Here is a 19,391-nt window from a genome sequence, read left to right as displayed (position 1 = left end):
ACACTGAAGACCGCTTCCATGGATTTCCAGTTTCTCACTAATCCTCCCAGCTACATCTGAAGCAATTCACACCTTCATTTTCTATGGTTCGAAATCCCAACGAAAAGCTTCTAAAGGCTGTGGATAAGAATGTGTTGGAAACTCTTGGATGTTGGGTTATTCAGCATCAAATCCCAGGAAGAATGCTGGCAGGCACCCAGCCAGCGTGTAACACAGATGTGGGTTAAGGGAGCTTTTGTCATGAAATTTTGCAACTGACTCTAGGAATTAGCAAATTAATGAGTGGCTCTGACCAATCTGGGCAGCTTGTGACCTTCACAAGTTTGCTAACACAAGGTGTTAATTTTATCTTGGATTCCCATCTGCAAAATTTATATGCTGCTCACTGCTGAACTCGCTGAGGTGTTCTAATTCGTGAATTAATATTTGCAAAATGGTTTCTGCTTCTCTGTTGAGAGGTGGTGAAGAATAAGAAAGTGTGGAATAACAAAGTAGAATAGCACCAAGGACCAAAGTACGGTCCTCTTTCTTTGGGTGAAAGCTTACTCATGCAAGCTGGCTTCAGTGGGGCTACTTGTATCAGTAAGTGCTTCCTGGAGAGTAACTGTTCTCTTGCAAATAAATCATAGCTGGCTGATTGAGCTTGCTGGTTTCGAAGCATTAGGCACACAATAAACCCATTTCCCTCTTCTGTTTGTCTCTTATTAATAGGGTCATCCTGGCAAAGAAGGTCCTCCTGGAGAGAAGGGGAGTCAGGTAGGTGTCAACAAGCTCCTTATTACTGTTAAGTATCACAAAATAGGAATTAAGAATTTAACATTAGCCTTGAAATTGAAGATACATTCATTGCCACAGAGGCATGAAAGTGCTGCAGTCAGTCCTGAAGAGGAGAGAGAGTGTGTCTATTAAGGGAGTTTGCTATTAGCAGCTGGAGCTAATAGTGAAAGAGAGATTTTTCTGTTAAGGCTTATAGTTCTTCCCAAAATAAAATAAATAATACTGTCAAAAAGATGTTTGCCAGCACGAGGACTTCTGCTGGCAGAACTGTGTCGAGTAGTTTCACATTCCTAGCTGACACAGGAATGCTACAAATGCTAAGGCTGGGTGAGAGCACAGACACGCGCTGAGAAGGTTAAGTTAACTGGATGGAGACAAATCTTCCTGGAGCCCAGGGGTGGCTGAGCAGTCAGAAGATAGGAGGTGGCAAGAAGCAAACCCCACTGCAACGATTCTGAAAGCTGAGCCCCAGGTCATCTGTTTGTGTCTCTCTTTTGGTGGTTTTGCTATTCTTTCCTCAATTAGTTCTGCGAGGTGGGGGAAAGAAATATGCAGAAATAGTATGATGTTCTTTCAGTGTTTGTGAGAACCCAGAAAATGCCACCTGGAAGGGTGGCTATTGTAAGACTGGCAGCTTATTTAGCCATCAGATCTTTGTTAACAGTTTCATTCTGAGATGTTTCTAGTGATTCTGCCAGAGGGTTTTCTCTGTGGTGCTTTGGTTACAGGAGGAGTGAGGGGGCAGTTACGATTTTTCCAATGATGCTGCAGTTGCCCCAGAAATCTAGCAAAACATCATTACTTTTCCCTGCTTTCCTGGCAAGCAGCACTGAATAGCTCAACTGACATGAGAACCGAGACTGTGAAGGAAAGCGTTCTCTTAATCAGACACAAATAAATATCCTTCATGGCCCAGGGGACTGCAGAAAATTACTTTTTTTGTATTTGTGGTCTTTTTTCTTCTCCCCCACCCCAGTCGAAGTCCCTCTTTAACAATATATTTGAGAATATTGCTTGAGGCTAGAGTCCTTGAATTATACGGTCGTCAGTCTGTCTGGGAGATTTACCATCTGCATTCCCGCTGTGTCCCATTCAGTTGAAAAACATTACATTTGTCAAAAGTCTTTTATTAGAGCACAGTCCGGTTTGATTGAAGTTCACTCTTGCCTTGCTTGGGTACTGTATAATGCAGGAAATGATGGCTGCAGCCTTGATTGGGGCCATTTGTCCGGCTGGCATCATGCAAGGCCAGGAATTCAAATGTTCACGTCTGTAGAATATTAAAAGCCAATAAGCAGTTGTGCAGGCGCTCCCTGCGTTGGGAGACATTTAGCAAACGTCAGGGAGTCGGCAGGTGTCAGGGTAAAAGTCCAGATCCAGACCATAACTTTCTCCATGAGTTATTACTTGAGCAATTATGATCTCAGAGCAGTGTTTATGCTGCTAGATTTGTTCCAATTGACACTAGCATGAGGTCTGAGACTCCAGCGGACCACAAGAAGTATAGATCCGTCAGCTCCGTCTGGCTGTCAGACTGGAAAAAATTGTCCAGCTCAGTCTGAAAGAAATGGAAGAGTATTTACTTAGTTCGCTAACTGAGCAAAATAAAACCCAACCAAATTCAATGAAGAAGGTGATTTATCTGCAGAGTCATAAGACAGCGTGACAGCAAGGGGACTGGGTAGTTACAGAGACTTTGCAGGGCAGGTATCTGGCACTAAGTCCAGCACTGCTAGTGGTGCCAGTGATGATTCATAGCTTTTGGTTGCCAGAAAGGAGCTTTATGAGTGTCTCCTCTCCTCCCCCCCCCATAACTGAGGCCAGAGGACATCACCCAGAGGCTTGTGCCTCAAGCTGTGACTCCTGTTTGTGATCATCGTCATAAGCCCTTGTATTGCACCCGAACAGGGCTGCTGTGTTACTGTCAAACCAGAACTGTTTGGGAAGGGTGGGGAAAGCAGATGAACATGTTCTTCCTTTCTCAGAGAACTTGTGTTGTTTTTTTTTTTTTTTTTTTTTTTTTTTTTTTTTAATACAAAACACAAGTCATAGGTCTTATTTATAAATCCCCTTTCTAACAAGTTGTTGCTCTGTTGTTTGGCTGTCTTGTCTCTTCCTGCTTTCCTGTTGTATAGATCTTTGCGTTTTGCTCAGACGACTGCGCCTCGTCTAAGCAACACTCCTGTAGCTCTCTGTATGTTTTGACCCATTTTCAGATGGCCGCTTCCATTTCTGCCTGGTTTGAAGCAGACATTGCTGGGATATTGGTTCCCTGCACATTCTCCTTATTGCTGCACCTTCATATTGATTTAATGTGTTTTTCTTTTTGATGTTTTTTTAATCCCAGGGTCCATCAGGTCCTCAGGGCCCCATTGGTTACCCAGGACCACGTGGAGTCAAGGTAAGAAGGAAGTAAAGACACTGTCCCCCTCATTGCTTGTTTGACTCGAGTTCTCCAGGTTGTGCTGGAGAGGAATGGGATCTGTTAGGTCTTTTCAAACAAACCTAAAGAAGGGGACCCCACCTTCGTGCCCTGGTGAAAAGTGTGTTGCGTGCTCTGGTTCTGTGGCTGTAGAAGTGATGAGAGGGTGACAGGAGAGTGCAGTTTGAGGGGATAATCCAGAGTCCCCATCGCTGAGTGCATTACCTGCCACTTAGAAGTGGGTCGTGGGGAAACCTGTGGAGATGCCAGTCATGTCTGAAGGAAACAGCAAGGGTTGTGGTAAATCTAGATGTTTTTACCTGAAAAAAGAAGTATTACTAGTAGGAATATAAATGCCCTACAGGAGTGCTTACAGCCACCTCCGTGACTTTACTCCATGATCTTTACTGCTTGATCAAGTCTCAGTCTCACGTCTTCTCACAGGCCATGAAGATTTTAAGTCCCCTGCTCTCCAATAACACCTTGTAGCCTCATTCAGCACTTTGGAGAGATTTCTCTTTTAATTCTTTGTGAGTATGGCTCAGTCCCATTCCAATCATTTTCAGTTTACAGTCAAAGTAAATCTCAGCCAGAATGTGAAGACTTTAACAAGCCCGTTAATGAAACAAAATAGCCTATTACTAAAACAAAGCAAGCTTTTCATGCTCCTGATCCAAAATCTTGTTATACGAAGCTTGTGCGTCTCAGCAATGTGTTTTCTCACTAGATTGAATTTCTCTTCTCTGGCTTGCTGCTGCTGTCTGCAGTACTTACACGCTGATAAGAAGGCGGGGGTATTTTTTCCCCACTCTGTTATGGCTGTTACGTTCCGTCAGGGTATATTAGTTCAGCTGCGCTTGCATCCTGCATCCCAAAGGTCCAGTGAATCTGCAGGGACCTGTGCTAGTGGATACAAACACAGACTGAGGACTACGGGTGAAATAAAGCCCTCCTAAATCCCTTGTATATTTTTTCAATAGCAAAAACCCATTTGCTGTTCTGCTTCAGATTTTAAGCTAGATGTATTTAACCAAAGCAAGCTTTCATCTCATTTCTTGCAACGTTGCAGATCGAGATGCAGTGGTCCATTGGGGAATGGTTTGCTGTTGTGTTTACTGCTAAAGTAGAACTGTTCCACATTATAGTGATCTACAGAAAGTGTGTCGTGCACCAAATCCATAGCGTTTACGAAAAAGGTTTTGTTTCCTACAAGCAGTATTCTAGTAAGTGAATGAATCTCCAGTTCTGAGAAAAATGTGTCTCTTTGGGCTTGCAGCTATAAATAATTTTTAGATCTTGCCTCGCTTATCAGAATCCTGTCCTGCTGCAAAAATTTTTGATGTACTTTTAATTATACTTTTTCTCTACTTGCCAAAGGGAGGAAAAAAAATGTTAAAATACCTGGAGCAAAATATTACTCCTTTAAAAAACAACAACAAAAACAAAAAACCCCAACTTATTGCAAGAGTTGCTTTGCCTCCAGAAGTGATTCTGCCCTGAGGTTGGTGGCTAGCTGCAGTGACGTTCAGCGTGGTCCTTTGTGTATAGCCCCTGCCATCTGTAGGGCAATTCATGCACCTAAGGCAGAACTTGACTGTTCAGCATTTTCCTAATTCCCAGCAGCATTTGGAGCCCGCAGCCCCCACAAGCAGCAGCAGGCAACCAGGTCTTAGATCTCACGGTGCATTAGTGCTGACTCTGTTGCATACTGACAGTCTGCAGCCTCCTGAGAGTGGCCAAGCCAGCCTCTTGATGTAGCCTCTTGATGTGCCAAGCAAGACTCACTTCACTGACTCTGGTTGTGTTAGGCCTGGCCTGTGCGAGACCCCTTGTTTTGGTCAGACTTCACATTTGTACAAACACCTCCAGGAGGTACGCGAATCTCTCTTCAGATGGTGGCCTTGCTCCAGGCACATTTATCTGGTGGCTGAATTTTTTAAACTCATCTTCTCCTCTCTTTTCAGTTTTATTCAGCATCTCCTTGTTTAGTTTATAACCAGGTAAAATTCGGCAGGGGGTAGAAATCCTGGTGTGGCACGTGGTTTGTAAGCTGTGGTAGCTCAGGAGACAGGTCTCCCCTGGGCAGGTGATTCATTAAGCAGTGACTGCAGCTTCTCCACCAGCAGCCCTGGGGAAGCCCTGGTCCTTCTCTCAGAGAGAAATGCTGGCCCAGATGGAGCCCAGTTTGATCCTGTTTGGCAGCTTCCTCTCTTCCAGTTCTTCTAGGCAGTCTTTCTGTGTTACTTCCCTGCTTTCTCCTCTGCATTGGAAGTGCGAAATTCCTCTTTGTTCCCCCACTGGAGAACCAGTAGTTCAGGAAATGGAGAGTGACCTGCATTAATGCAATTAGTTATCGTTGTGCTGCATAAATAAGCGACAGTTTTGCTCTTGTGCACAGCTTCCCAGTCCAGCTTCTGCCTTAGGTTGACTGCAGTTTTCTCCTCCTGTCTGTCCCCCTGGCTCCCCTCTCGCCCTGAGTCTGCACCAGGGTGCCAGGGTTTTTGGTGTCAGCAGCTTTTCTATTGAACGTAATGGCTTGGGTGCTGAGTGCAGCATAATAACAAACAAGGCGACAAGAAAACTCTGGGGAGGAGGTTAGTGCTAGATAATACTTGACTGCATCTCTCAAATCTTGAGAGTAGCAATATCTTCTGGAGAATTACATCCTCTTTACCTTGTCCATTTACAACTAACCATCTCAGCCACTGGGAGCTGATTAAGCAGCAGTGTGCTTTGTAGTATCGCCATGTCGTGTCGCTCCAGACAGAGGTAACTGCAGGTTACAGGTAATGCTGCCTTGGATTCCAGTTTTCTGAAGACTTGCTCTGGTTTTGAGCCCGCAGGGTTGAGCTGAGTTTTGGCTGAAGAGGGTCATTAACAGGCTTTTGCCATGAGAGGGCTCTGGGCAGGCTGCTGCTGCTGTGAGGACTTCTTCTGCAGGCAGGTGTCTGTGGCAGCTGGGCGAGTGGGCCAGGATCTGCATGGGGCTGCCCAGCCTTGCAAGGCAAGGGAAAGCTGAATGGGTGCTTCAAAAGCAGCCTTAAATGTATTTACTTGCACTGCAGGTGGTCCAGCTCCATCCCATCAGGCAGGAGAAAAGAAATCCAGGTCTTGTCGTTGACCTGAGGAGCTCCCAGATTTCCCCAGACAGCAGAACTCATAAAAATAAAACAACAACAAAAAAACAGTGCATGTACAAAGGCGAGAACTGTGGTAAAAGGAGCCAAGCTTAACCTTTGTGGGTGTTACAGCAGCGCTGCTGACCGCTGCAGACTGGCACGGAAACCTCTGGATATGTGCTCCATGTTTTTAAAATGAATTCACTTCCCAAGTGTCTGTGTACAACTTTTGCACTGGTTTTCTGTTAATACTCAAGTGAGCTCAACATGCGGGCAAGGCATTTGTGGAAATGTTTTTGGAAAGTACATGCAGAAAACACACTTTTCATCATGAGTTTTATGCCTGGAAATTTGATTCCACAAATTATGCTGGGAATGGGCAGAGACCACCAACCCCACCTGCCCAATCAAGTCAGCAGAAGTTTTTGAGTATCGGACACTCGCTGACAAACCAAAAGCCCCCATTCAGCAGCTGATGTTTGATTAGCAATACCTTTAGGAACGTAACTTGTACAGATGTCATTGTCAACATAGCAGGAAGCAAAAAGCTTACATGTACCCTTGTAATATCTCTTTTTATCTCCTGCAAGGGAGCAGATGGTGTTCGTGGACTGAAAGGTACCAAAGGTGAAAAGGTGAGTTAACACTATATGTTTGACTTGGCTTTCTACAGGCTCTGAGCATTTTTGCAGGCTAGTCCTGCAGGATGGCCGCTTGAGAAATTTTCTCATGCGTGGGGTGTGCTCTCTTAGATGAGCACTTGGGCTGAGAGTCCTGGGGACTGGTCACCTCTATTTATTTTTGGAGCAGGCACAGGATGGATACCTGCCATGATGTTCTGCTAGCACATCTCGGCTCTGACCTGGGAGTAATTGAGTCTCAGTGGCCTGCTCAGGTTTTGGTCGGTTTGCTGAGACCAGCCGTTGCTAATAGCTCAGAGTCCAGCTTCGTGGCGATTTCCTCCTGACAGAATTTGCAGCTTTAGTGTTCTGGGCATGCTTCCACAGAGATGAAGGGTTTGTGTGGTGTGTTACAGCTGGATAAGAGCAAGCGGATTTGGACCTGTGAAGTACAGCATATGGAATATGCTACCCAGCCCAGTCAATAGAGCAGCTTGTGAAATCTAAGTCAGTAAGAAAGTTGACACAGTCTATATGTGCATATATCAAAGATGGGGTGTTTTTTTCCTAGAGGAAGAGTGGGAGATGGAGAAAATTCTTGCCCTTTTCCAGTCCTAAAGAAATCCATATTCTTTCATTCTTACCCCATAACAATTTGGCAGCAAAGCTGGCAGTTTTAGCTAGGGAATCCTGGCAGAGACCTTCCAGACTCCAAAGGTGTTTCTGGGAACTATGTCTTCATTGTCTATGAGGGATTTGCTGTAGGATGAAATACATTATTGATTTAAGCTCTGCAATTAAACCTTCTTGGCTGAAAGAAATATTGCCACTGTCTTAGAGGTTGCCTAGAAGTATGGTGTAAAACATTCTGATGAAAATAAAGCCAGTTGTACTTCAGAAATAATTGGTTCCCAATCCTGGCAAGGTGTTGTTATTCACATCGAGCCAGATTTGTGATGTTGACTTGCAGCCAGTGAGGGATGTGAGGGAATACATACTTGTGATCCCTCTGGGGCCTCGGCTGTTGCAGCCTGGCTGTGCAGCATGAGGATGTTATTCTCACGTTTGAGTATTTGCATGCTTTTTCATGCCTGCTCGTGTATGCCAAAGACCTCCCCATGTAGGGACCATACAGTGAGGCCAGAGAAGCCCTTTTTTTTTTTTTTTTCCCTCCTTTCATCTATACAACTTGTCTGTTTTTCTCTCTCTGTTATTTAGGGTGAAGATGGTTTCCCTGGCTTCAAAGGTGATATGGGCATCAAGGGAGACCGGGTAAGAGTTTGATGACTGATGCGATCTTGTACTGATTATAACCATAGCAGTCAGGAGAAAGGTGAGGACAACAGTCCAACAGAAGTGCGGTTGCTCCCAGCTGTATTCGAGGGCTGCAAGTGTGGCAAAAGTGGGGCTGAGAGGCAGGAGCAGGCTCCCACCTGGAGATGTTTGGGATCCACTGTAGAAAGGTGTGCGTGGCCAGAGAGAGGCAGGGCAGCTGCGGCTGGACCCCGGGGCTGTCTGAACTGTGCTGCGGCCGGGTGGTGCCCGGGGAAGAGCAGGGAAAGAGAAGAGCCTGCAGTAACCCAGCAGGAGGCTGACCCTAGCAGGGAGAGAAAAGCATTTGCAAGGCTTTCACCAACTGAGCCACGAGGCATAGATTCCTCATGACGCAGTGCAGCTCCTAGGATGTGAAAATACTCGAGAGGCATATGCTGGTTTCTCCAACCCATAGACCCATCCAAATGGATTTTCTTCCCCCAGTCCTGGGAGTGAATAGAAGCAAAATCCTGCAGCTGCACGGTCCTTGCTTTGCCTTTCAAACTCTTGCATTTCCTTGGGAATAACGCCTAGGGAGAATAGCAAGTTAGTTTCTTCTCTGAGTCCTGGTACATCCAATCTCTAGGAGCAGGAGTTTCATGTTCACATGAAGCAAAAGAGTTGTTCCCTAAATTTTCTAGTCCTTCTTTGAAGGTAAAATAAATCTGAGTAATAATAGAGGGCCCTGTTTTGCTGCTTTGACTGCTGAGAATCCTACAAGATCCAGCTGTATCATTTATTTCCAGTATCTCTTTTCTCCATAATATTGCATCTAGGGTCTGGTAGGTCTCTTTATTTGCAGAGCCTAATGTGCTTCTGTACCATCAATGCCAAGTGTAAAGTTACCAGGAACACACTTTAATAGAAACCCGAGTAATGCTAAGAAAACTGCCAGGAGTGCAGTTTTATTGTAGACTCATATCTTTATCAGCAGGGCACTCTGCCTGGTCTCGAAAGCTTTTAAAGTCATTGGAACAAAGAGACCACCAGAAAACCGAAATAATGCTTCGATGCGGGCACGTGACTTCGCAGCATGTCTGTTCATCCCGAGCGCCCAGCCTGTTCTCGTCCCCTCTCTCTGAATGATTGTGTTGCTTGCGGCTTGGTGTCTCACCCCCGAGTATTCAGTCTGGAGCCCAACCCATCATTCCCACTGATCAAGAGAGCCCGACAGTCATTCATTCCGGTGTTTAAAGCAAAAATGAATGCCTTGTGTGAAGGCTTGTGAAGTATAAATCAAATTCTCCATTTCTCATGGTATTTAAATGTATAATTGAACAGTTCCCTTGTTCGTACTCTATATGCCACCTTGGAGCTGTCCTAGGCTGACCCCGGAAAGCTTCCCCAATCCCCCACTCCTTTTCAAGGAAGAAATCGGGCTGCGGTGACCAAGGGCAGCATCTCAGGGAGGCAGCTTTTGTCCTTGCTAAATGCAGAAAGGCATAAGCTGTTTCAAACAAAGCTCATAATTCCTGCTTCCCACCAACAAGCTCTTTGTATTTTATGATGATATATATACTGAGCTATGAAAGGACAAGGGGTACTTGAGAGCCTTGCAGATAAATCTGAGGCCATCCAGCACCCTGTGGGTGAGAAGAGGGCTGCCTGTGTTCGCAGCGTAGAAACATCTCTCCTTACCCTGCATGACAAAACGACAACTGTTGTTTTGTGTTCTGGAGCCTGCAGTGTCGTAACAATTCATGTTAATAGCTCAATTCTATCCGCTCTCAGATTTCTTAATGATTTTTCAGCACAAAAGCCTGAGCCCTATCTTTAGTCTCAAGCTGCCCAGTTCAGCCCTCAATTAAACACTTCTCAGGGTTTGCTTGCACATAAAACTGATTTGGGAAGCAGGAAGTGGGTAAAGGGGTGCAGTGCAATCAGAGCTAATGAAGGCTGTTTTGGTGGAGATGGGATAATTGGGGCATAGGAAAAGACGGCTGTTCTTGGAGATAACAGCCAGGCTGTGTGAATGAAAGCTTAGTGCTGTAATAACAGTCTGCAATTTATTCAATGCCAATCTCATCTGAGCCACTTGATAAAGACCTACTTTCTCTAAAAGTTGTATTAGCAACTGCAGGGATTATCTGAATAGAGCCAAGCATGCACTGCTGTCTCTGGCTCTTTTGCACGATGGTAGATGCAAGGTCCCAGATAGGCCTTCTTCATCGGTGACTATCTTGTGATTAACAGGGTGAAATTGGTCCTCCTGGCCCAAGAGGTGAGGATGGTCCTGAAGGCCCCAAAGGTCGCTCTGGTCCCAATGGAGATCCTGGTCCTCTTGGTCCTGCTGGAGAAAAGGTGAGTCTTTAGGATGGAGTAGCCCAGTTCTGTTTTACAGCAAAACCTGTTTCTCCTTGGACAGTCTCGGGTGTGTGGCCAGGGCAGTGTCCAGTGTGCAGAAGCCAGGGATCAGTTTTAGGGCAGAAGGCTGAAGGGGAGCTGGGGGTGCTCTGTGTGAAGGCTGGTGTGAACTGTTCAGATGAAAAGACCGGAGGAGATGGTCATGTTGCAGTGGAGTGACCCGAGTGTATTCAGACGTTGGTCTCTTCAAGGTTTTCTGCTTGCGTGTACTGTCTTGAAAGAAAAAGACCAAGGGAAAAGAAATGGAAAAATTACAAGTATCAGGGACTAGTCTAATTTCTACATGCATTGAGTTGAGAAAAACCTGATGGCAAAAAACTACCATGCTCCCCAGCAATGCTCGTTCTGTGCCAACCCGCAGAGCTTCCAGGGAGAGAAAAGAATGACCGCGATGCCCCCGTCAGCTTTATTTCACCCATGTAATATCTGGCCTGCTCTCAGCTTCTCTGCACCTGGCCTCTTCCCTTTTTCCCGGTGCAAATTTGAAGCTGCTCGCAAGGCACCTTTCCCTCTGCTAACGTGCTTTTGTTTGTGTTACAGGGAAAGCTCGGCGTTCCAGGATTACCAGGTTACCCTGGAAGACAAGGCCCAAAGGTAAGTCTAGCACGCACACCCCCAGAGAGGTGTGGTGTGTGCAGACAAGACCATCGGATGCTGTCTGAGCCCTGCTTGTAGTGTTGTGCAGAGGGCTCAGTCCTCAGCTAACGGGGATAACGTGGAACGGCGACTGCTTTCAGGCCAGGGCGCCCCCAAGGTTTATTCAAGCCTAAATCGGGAGGGACATTTTGCAGGAGGAGAATGAGCAGGACCTTGACTCTTCTGCTCCTCCGTGGCGATCTCTACCATCACCATGTCATGGGCACGAATGGCTGTATAAAATCCAAGGCAATGGAAAATAAAGCCTTCACCCTCCTCCCTTTTGGAGCTGTTGCGTGTGTGGCATTCTCAGCATTTCGTGCAGCGCTGTCCCTCCTCTCCCCATAAATGGGTAAAAATAGCTCCCAGCCCTTAGCTGGTGGGAATGGGCCACATTGCTTCAGTGAGTGGTTCTGAACCACACCAGTCTCCTGTAATGTGCTGGGAAGAGAAGCCCTGGGGCTGGAGATGGGAAAAGGCGAGGTGTCCAGAGCTGCTCCCAGAAGGGCTCTGCAGGACAGCCCGATAACGCGTGTAAACAGACTCCGTGTGAGCTTTCGTGCTGCTAATAGTGATACTTCTCCCTGTATTATGCTTTGTATCTTCAAAGCTCTGAGCTATTGTTAACTAGTTAATTAAGGAGAATGGCTAATGAATCAGGGTCTCCCTGAAATAAAAATAAAACTGCCATTTTCAGATTTGCAAGCATGCTTTGTGTCATACCTACACACCCACCTTCATTTGGGCTATTTTCAAATGTTCTTTTTAAATTAAAACCGAGAATTCCACTATGTAGCTGCAGCCTGGCTTTTACATACCCTGGAGGCTTTGGGAACTTATGTTTTTGTTAACATTTTTTTTTAAGACTCATATTTCATTATTCATGTTCATTGCTTGAAAAAACAAGCTTGTTTAACACTGGAGACATAATTAACTGCGAAAGATTGTTTCCTGGTTGTGGTGTTGATGTTTTATTTTCTAATTTGCATTTTATATCTGTTTTTTTTTCTTCTCCATTGCTTTAGCTAATTCAAATTTTAAAAGAAGCAGCAGCTAATCTCTAGGCACTTAAATCAGAAAGGAAAAGCCAGGAGTTAAATTTTCACAAGCAACAAAGTGACTTAGGAGCTAAAAACAAAAGCTTTCCTGTTCTTCAGGCATCTAATACAATTGCAAGCTTGGCCCTTTGCAGTGGCCTCTAATGAGGCATGGATCCTTTTTTGTTGTTGTTATTTTTGGATGAAAATTAGGTTCTGAGGTCATTTCAGGACTGTCTTTGGTTTTGTTTTGTTTTTTTTAACATTCCTCTATTAAAATGTTCAGAGTTGTAGACGTCAGCAGGCTTTTGATCAGGGTTATTCAAGGCCAATAAATGCCTGACATGGAGGGACAGAGTTGGCCATTCCCGTGTGTTGAGCTGTTCTCTCTCTTTTCTGTTTCCCCAAGGGTTCAATCGGGTTCCCAGGATTTCCAGGAGCCAACGGCGAGAAGGGTGCACGGGTAAGAGCCACTTGGTCTAGCCGTTTTGCTGAGTTTCGTCTAAAGAGCAAGGTGGTTGCTTCCGTGGAGGCTGCCGGTCTCTTCCCGTGCGCTGGGACTCCCGGAGCCCTCCCTGGCATGCGCTGGTCCGGCTTCTCCACGCAGGGCTGGAGCATCCTTTGGCAGGTCTCCACCCTGGGCAAGACCCATCTCATCCGACCCGTTACCAATAGCTAGCAGCAAATCCGAGTGCTTCATCTCATCAACGCTTGGGCTGTTCCTGTGGTTGGTTTTTGCGTGAAGGGGATCCCTGGCTCCCCGGGGCGCGTTTGTCAAAGGCGCGAGGGCGGCGTGCCTCCGCGTAGCATGGAGAGCCGCGGGCACGCCAGCCCGGGCGCTGTCCCGCATGGTCACGGAGGCCTCTCCTCTGAAATCGCTCTCGCAGCTGGAGCAGCCGGGACGGTCCTCTCTCCCATTTGCAGTCTGAGATGAGGTCCCTTGAGCAGATATTGAACCTGACTCTGGGAACAGCAAGAGCCTAAAGTAGTCAGAGGCTCCTGACTTCAGCTGTTGAGAGAGGTGGATGCCAGTAATAGCACAGTTAGCTCCGCAGCCAGCAACTTTCCAATTAAGCACTGGATATTTTTCCCTTAAGATATTTTAAGAGATTTCTCTGAACCTGAATTCTTCCCTTGCTGTCAGACATTGCTTAGGGCATGAAGAGCTTTTTAATTAATGGTAATTATTAGAGGTGGGCAAATTTGTTCAGAAGCGGCAAGGAACCGTCTTTAACCTAACTTGAGATTCATAATGCATAGATGAAAATGCTTCTCTCGCATGCTCTCTGTGCATATATGCACTCGCACAGCTCTGCACACGTACGTGTCCTCCTTGTGTGGGCAGGTGCGTATGTTTGCGTGCACGTGTTCCTCTGAAGCAGTCCCACGCGTGCTGCTCCCTGTATCGATGCTTTTGGCACCGCTCTCGGTGACACGTGGCGGTGCGGGTCATGGCCGGGGCTGCAGGGAGACACTGGAGGAGGCTGGTTGTGCCTCAGGGAGCTTGCAGCACCATGTGCCAATGGCCCCAACCCCTTTTTCCCAGGCCCAGTGCTCCCAGGGTCGATCTCAGGTTGTGCTGTGACCCATCGGCGTTGGTGTAATCCCAGGGGAAAGATGCTTTCTCCCCAAAAGACGTGGGAAGCGCTGGGGAATTAATACAAAAACCCGCTCTGGAAATGAGGCAAATAGTAGCAGTGTGGAGAGCATGGACAGTTTCTAAGGCTGCACCTTGGTCTGTTAGACTGCTGGAAATCCTGAGCTGCTCTTATACGTTCCTCCTTTTAATAAGTGGAGCTATTCTAAATCTTGATCTCTGTTGAACGCCCTTAAAGTGTGGCGGCTTCACCTCCCAGGCTCGTCTCTACCTCTCTCCTTCACCCACTCAGTCAGTGTTCGCTCCCAAGTAGCAATGAAGATGTCAAGGGATTGTCTAAATATGCTGCTGGTTTTTATTTTGTGGAAGGAAAGCTTGAATTAGATGATTCAGGGTACAAATGTGAAGTCATTCTTTGCACCAGCTCATGTCACAGGAAAAAAAAAGGTTGTTTGTGTGAGGAGAGTGGGTAGAATTAGTTTCCTTTTTATTCTCATTTAAATACAAATGACTTTTAACAGACATGTTTGATAGGAGCACAGAAAACATAAATCACTTTGCACTGCATTAATATTGTGCTACTGAAATTTGGTTTATATCTTTGAGGTTCCCCATGCGCCTTTTCTTCCACTGACTAATTTCATCTCCTCGTGAACTGCAAATCCGGCAGCTTTCTTCCCGCTCCCGCGCTCTCCGTCTCCGCCGGAGCCGCTCAGCTGCGGCAGGAGGGAGGGGAGGCCACGAGCAAGGCAGTCGTGACACCTGGAATTTGCCAGAGCCCTGTAATTACCGTGTGGCTTATCAAATACGCAGCAAGGAAATCCTTGAGCTGGATTTGGGGGTGGCGTGAAGCGGGGCGTTGGCACCGCGGCGGGGGCCAGACGCGCTGCTTTGCGGCAGCTGGGGATCTGCCTCCTTTGGGCTTTACCTGCCGGTTTTATTCCTGGTGGGAGCCGCAGCCGGGCGGCGCAGGTGACCCCGCTCTCGGCGAGCGGAGCGGGTCCCTGCCGGTGCCCCCAGCGCGCCGAGGGCTCGCCGTGTCGCCGGAGACGGCGCTGGCGGCGACTTTGCCCTTTCGAGGGGAAGGGGGACCGGCTTTGCGCTGGATGTGCCCCGTGCAAAGCTGGCCAAAACGTTGCCCGTTTATAAGACTGCAAGTCCTAAAGGTTGGTTGAACCTTGACAAAGCCCGGGCTGAGGAGGGAGCCTGCGTGATGGGAAGGGGCACAACTTTGCTGAGACATCGCCACTGAAAAGAACCAAAGCAGCGATAAAACGAAACAAAACGCATCCGTCTGCTTTTTTTTTTTTTTTTTTTTTTTTCCTCTAAATGAGGTTTGTGCCCCTCGAAGGAGGCGTTGAGACTTGGTCGCGCTCCCTGGCAGGCCCCAGGAAACGTCTTCGGTTTTCGCCTTGAAAAGGTTTGTTGTGTTTTGGACCCAGCCGCCGAGGGGCCGGTGAAGCTCGTGGCAGTGACACGAGGGTTTAGGGAGCCCGAAAACCCTCGCGGGAGCAAGCGGAGAGGAGCCTGAGCGCGGCGAGGGAGACACCACGTGTGCGGGGAGCAGGGGAAGGGAGCGCAACCCCCTGCCGGCCTCCGAAACGGCAGCGTAGCCCAGCCAGCCACCGCGCAGTCGGATGGAAATACATTGGTTTATTTTGCTGTCGTTTTAAATTTAATCTCAAATCTTTGGACCATTTATGCTGTTTCACGCGCGGTCGCGCAGCCTGTGCTAACTTTGCTGGTGCGTTGGTCTGCCCGCGCGTGCGTGAGAGGGGCAGAGCGCTTTCATTGACAAATCCGCCCTTTATTAGCGGGAGCCCAGCTTGAAAAAGCTTTAAGAGTAGCAAAAATACAAATTTTTGTTTACTCTTCTGGTGTCCTTTTTTTTTTTCCTCTCCTAGGTATCTGATTTGAAATAAGTGAAGAGCCACTGTATACAGAGTGAGAGACCGAGCTAGGGGCACACCACACCAAATGAAACGGAGGCCCTCAGCTTAAATTTAACATTAGCCCTCGTTGAGTTAGACTTGACAAATTATACTCTGCTTCTCCTGAGAGCAGTAATTTTGCTATTTTATGAGCATGTCTACATGTAGTCAAGAAAGAGGGTTTGTAAGATTTGCTTTTCCAGTGCAATGTGGGGTAACCCAATCTGCAGCTAAAACATCCAAAAATCATTTCTGCTTGTCTTTTTATTTACAAGATATTACTATTACAATGTCCAACGCGGTTATTTATGGGTCCAAAATCATATAAATCACAGGTTTCTCTTATGATTGTCATCATCTAGGAATTGAAATAAGCTTTCCAGCTCATTCTTTCAGCAACACAAAAAGGCTTCCTGAGTCCTTTTTAAAAAAAAAAAGGTGAAAAACAAAGGCAGCAAGAGCAGAGTCGGCAGCTCTCGAGGCTCGGTCCGGGCAGCTGGATCCAGTGCTGCCAGAGCCCTGCCGAGCTCAGGACTGCCAGACCTGACCATGCAGCTTCCGACTGCTCATCCCTGCAAAGGGGGCAGTAAAGTTAAGGGAGCAAAAAAGACCTTTGGGGTCTTCAGCGAAGCCTGTGGCTTGTTGAAATACCGCGATGGTTTTGACGAGCGGTTTACTGGCTACAGGGCTCATTTTCACCTATTTTCTGCAGCTCCCCTCTGGGGGTGGGAGGCAGTTCCCGGGAGCTGTAGAGAGGAGCAGCATTTCCGAGCGGTCCGGGTTGAACGCGCTGAAAAACGATGTGCGGCCGCTGTGCTAAGCGGCCCCGCAAACAGGACGTAAGCCTATCTCTATTGAGGAAGACGTTGAGCTTCCTCCGCTGAAGAAGCGGGAAGCCTCTTCATCGTTCAGGAAGAAAATCTTGCTTTTTAAGGAGGGTGACGGCACGCCACCACATAGAGTTGAAGTGCTAAGGGGGGGCCCTCTCTGCGTGGGTTATCCCAACCGGGACCTGAAATGTAGAAATGGAGGCGTGCTCAGAGCTGGGTTCATCCCGCGCTATGTGAGCCCGCGGCCGGCATGCCGTGTGCCGTGGGGCTGCTGCTCTCCGCTATCCCTAGGGATTCGCCTCTGGCCGCCGGGGCCGGCACAGCTTCCAGAAGCGCATCTGGCCACTCTTTCTTGAATGGCCGTGGGTGAGCTCTCCTGGACGTTTTTAAAACCTGATCAGAAAATCAATACTTGAGACGTGAATAAGTGGTTTTATTTTTAGAGCTAATAAGCCTCTCCCATTAGCACAGAATAATAGATCTTCCTGCCCTTCCTGTCTGACAGTGCCTGGAGGGTGCATGGAGCTACTGAAATCCAGGCCATTTATTTGGGTGCCTAGAAAATAATCTGAATTTAGATGCCTTTCCTTCCGTATCCCTGTTTGAAAAATATAGGCCTGTGTGCGTTTATAGTGCCATATAAATTCTTAGCAACAGTACACAGTGCTGTATGCATGATTAATGATAGCAATAAGCAGAGCAAAATTTTGCTTAAAAATAGAATTGAAAAAGCAGGAAAGGATTGTGTGGGGCTACCTGCAGGCAGGCTGCACTCCACTACACCTGATCTGTATTTAGCCTCCCATAGTTTAAGGAAAACCAGATGGAGTACTTCATTATGATTTTTGTAATTAATTTAAAAAAGTATGCCAGCAATGTTTATTAAATGGAGATGCAGCACATGGAGGATTCAGCAGGGCTAATTTTAGTAGCTTGAAAAAAAAGTTGATTCTAAAGTTTTCCAGCTCCTGTTTTATGTTTGCCTGGTTAATGAGTGCCAGATATGAGAAGGCAAGATTTTGAGATGATGGATTTGGGGCAGAAAATGGCAAGTGATATTTTAAGCATCCTTGTTCCTTGCATAGAAGGAAAGTGATTCTATTCCTTTCTTTAACAGGGGATTGGTAAAAATAGTGGGCTGTTGATCCAAAGGAAGAAAGCGAAACCCACTGCCTTTTTTTTTTTTTTTTTTTTGATAACTTGACACTAGCCAAAGTAGTGTTTTCAGGGAGTGAGATCTGGGCCGTTACTTTTCTTCTAGGTACATGCTAATGGAGCTTAACATAATGCTAGATTTGGGACCCAGCCGTCTTTGTCATCTTTCTGTCAGAATTAATCACAGCCGGCCGTTACAGGAAGCTGAGTGCATCTGTCAGATCTCATAAGCCTGCTGTTTTGTCGCTGCTGCACAGCAATGTCTTAAATTACTTATTTAGCACAAAGTTCACAAAGATGGTGAAAGATCCGTAAATATGTGGGGCAGCTTAATTGGCTTGTGTTGTGTAAAATAATTGCTCAGGTTAGGGGTCCAGCCCTGCTGCTGGCACTCCTTAAATATTTAGTAGCGCGGGTCTTGTAACGTGTGCTTGTATCCGCTTGGGGTGTGTGCGCCTGTGATCCAGCCTGCTCCTGCGCGGGGATGTGCCGGCTTTCTGCACGTCAGCCGCTCGAGAAGGGAAAAAAGATGATCATCAGGAAAAGGGAGAGTGGATTTTGGGGTGGCAGTGTGGAAGAGCTTTTCTCTGGCTTTGGTGTGTTTGCTGGCTTTTTAAAATTTTGCGTATGTGCTGTTTCACCGACGAGACTGCGTGGTCCACGTTGGTGGCCTCGTCTTTGAATTTCTTTGTGATACTATAAAGGACTCAGGTAAAGGATGCTGTTAAGAGACTCCTTCCCTTAGACGTTGAATTTCATCTAGGCATTGGGATCTCAGTCCAGACCCATCCAAACATTGTAAATGAAAATAAATACAAGAATCAGGAGCCAAGAGCAAAACGAGTGTCCTCTCATTGCAAACGAGAATGGAAGAAGTTTTGGGGGCCGGCGTGCGTGCGATGGGCTCAGTTGCGAGCTCACCCACTGCAAGTCCAGCCCATGGAGAAGCTCCAGTGAGGCTGCGGTGCTGCTAGCTCCAAACTCACCCATGTTTCTTTCTGATTCCAGGGGACGCCTGGCAAACCAGGTCCAAGGGGGCAGCGCGGTCCAACGGTAACGATACTTTTTTTTTTTCCCTTTCTCATGTATTTTGTTTTGTTTTGTTTTCTTCCTTCCCAGTGCATTTTGAAAGCTTGTTAAAGCCATTACTTGGGTGAAGAACAAGCGATCTGATTCCTACACTGACTGGATAAGGTCTGACCCTTTATCTGGTCTTCAGCAGTTGAAGCTGAACAGAGGGGACACAGTGATTTGGGGCTGGGGCTCAACGAAGCAACAAATGTTGCTTAAGTCGTAACAAAATCCAAGCTGGCTGGCTGGGCTCCCCGGCGGCTCTGGCCCGGCAGAGTGCCGAAGGCTCGGGTCATCCTGCTCCTTCCAGCAGGATGAGTCCTGCACCAAACGCCTGTCAGGCACCTAAATGTTTTGATTAATCGGTGTCTTAAAACAGCAACGGGATACTGTGGGTAGCAAAGAGGGCTGAAATGTTGTCTTTTGTGTCTTTTTAAGGGTCCACGTGGGGAAAGAGGCCCTAGGGGAAGCACTGGGAAACCTGGCCCAAAGGTAAGGTTTTAGAGCCATTGACGGTA

The 19,391-nt window shown here is 47.0% G+C and overlaps 1 protein-coding gene across 2 annotated transcripts in view; it reads left to right on the top strand.

Moving 5' to 3' along the window:
• COL5A1 (collagen type V alpha 1 chain) overlaps positions 1-19,391 on the top strand; it is a 174,428-nt gene that overhangs the window by 118,910 nt on the left and 36,127 nt on the right. For both annotated transcript variants that reach the window (XM_067309219.1, XM_067309218.1), the window contains 9 exons: positions 712-756; positions 3,125-3,178; positions 6,909-6,953; positions 8,157-8,210; positions 10,446-10,553; positions 11,157-11,210; positions 12,699-12,752; positions 18,811-18,855; positions 19,312-19,365. In XM_067309219.1, coding sequence (XP_067165320.1) covers positions 712-756; positions 3,125-3,178; positions 6,909-6,953; positions 8,157-8,210; positions 10,446-10,553; positions 11,157-11,210; positions 12,699-12,752; positions 18,811-18,855; positions 19,312-19,365 — 513 coding nt within the window. The remainder of the gene's footprint in view (positions 1-711; positions 757-3,124; positions 3,179-6,908; positions 6,954-8,156; positions 8,211-10,445; positions 10,554-11,156; positions 11,211-12,698; positions 12,753-18,810; positions 18,856-19,311; positions 19,366-19,391) is intronic.

The sequence above is a fragment of the Apteryx mantelli genome, chromosome 21, assembly GCF_036417845.1.
Source record: "Apteryx mantelli isolate bAptMan1 chromosome 21, bAptMan1.hap1, whole genome shotgun sequence".
Taxonomy (NCBI): Eukaryota; Metazoa; Chordata; class Aves; order Apterygiformes; family Apterygidae; genus Apteryx; species Apteryx mantelli.
Note: the sequence above shows the minus strand (reverse complement) of the source record. Positions and strands in the feature narration are given on the sequence as shown.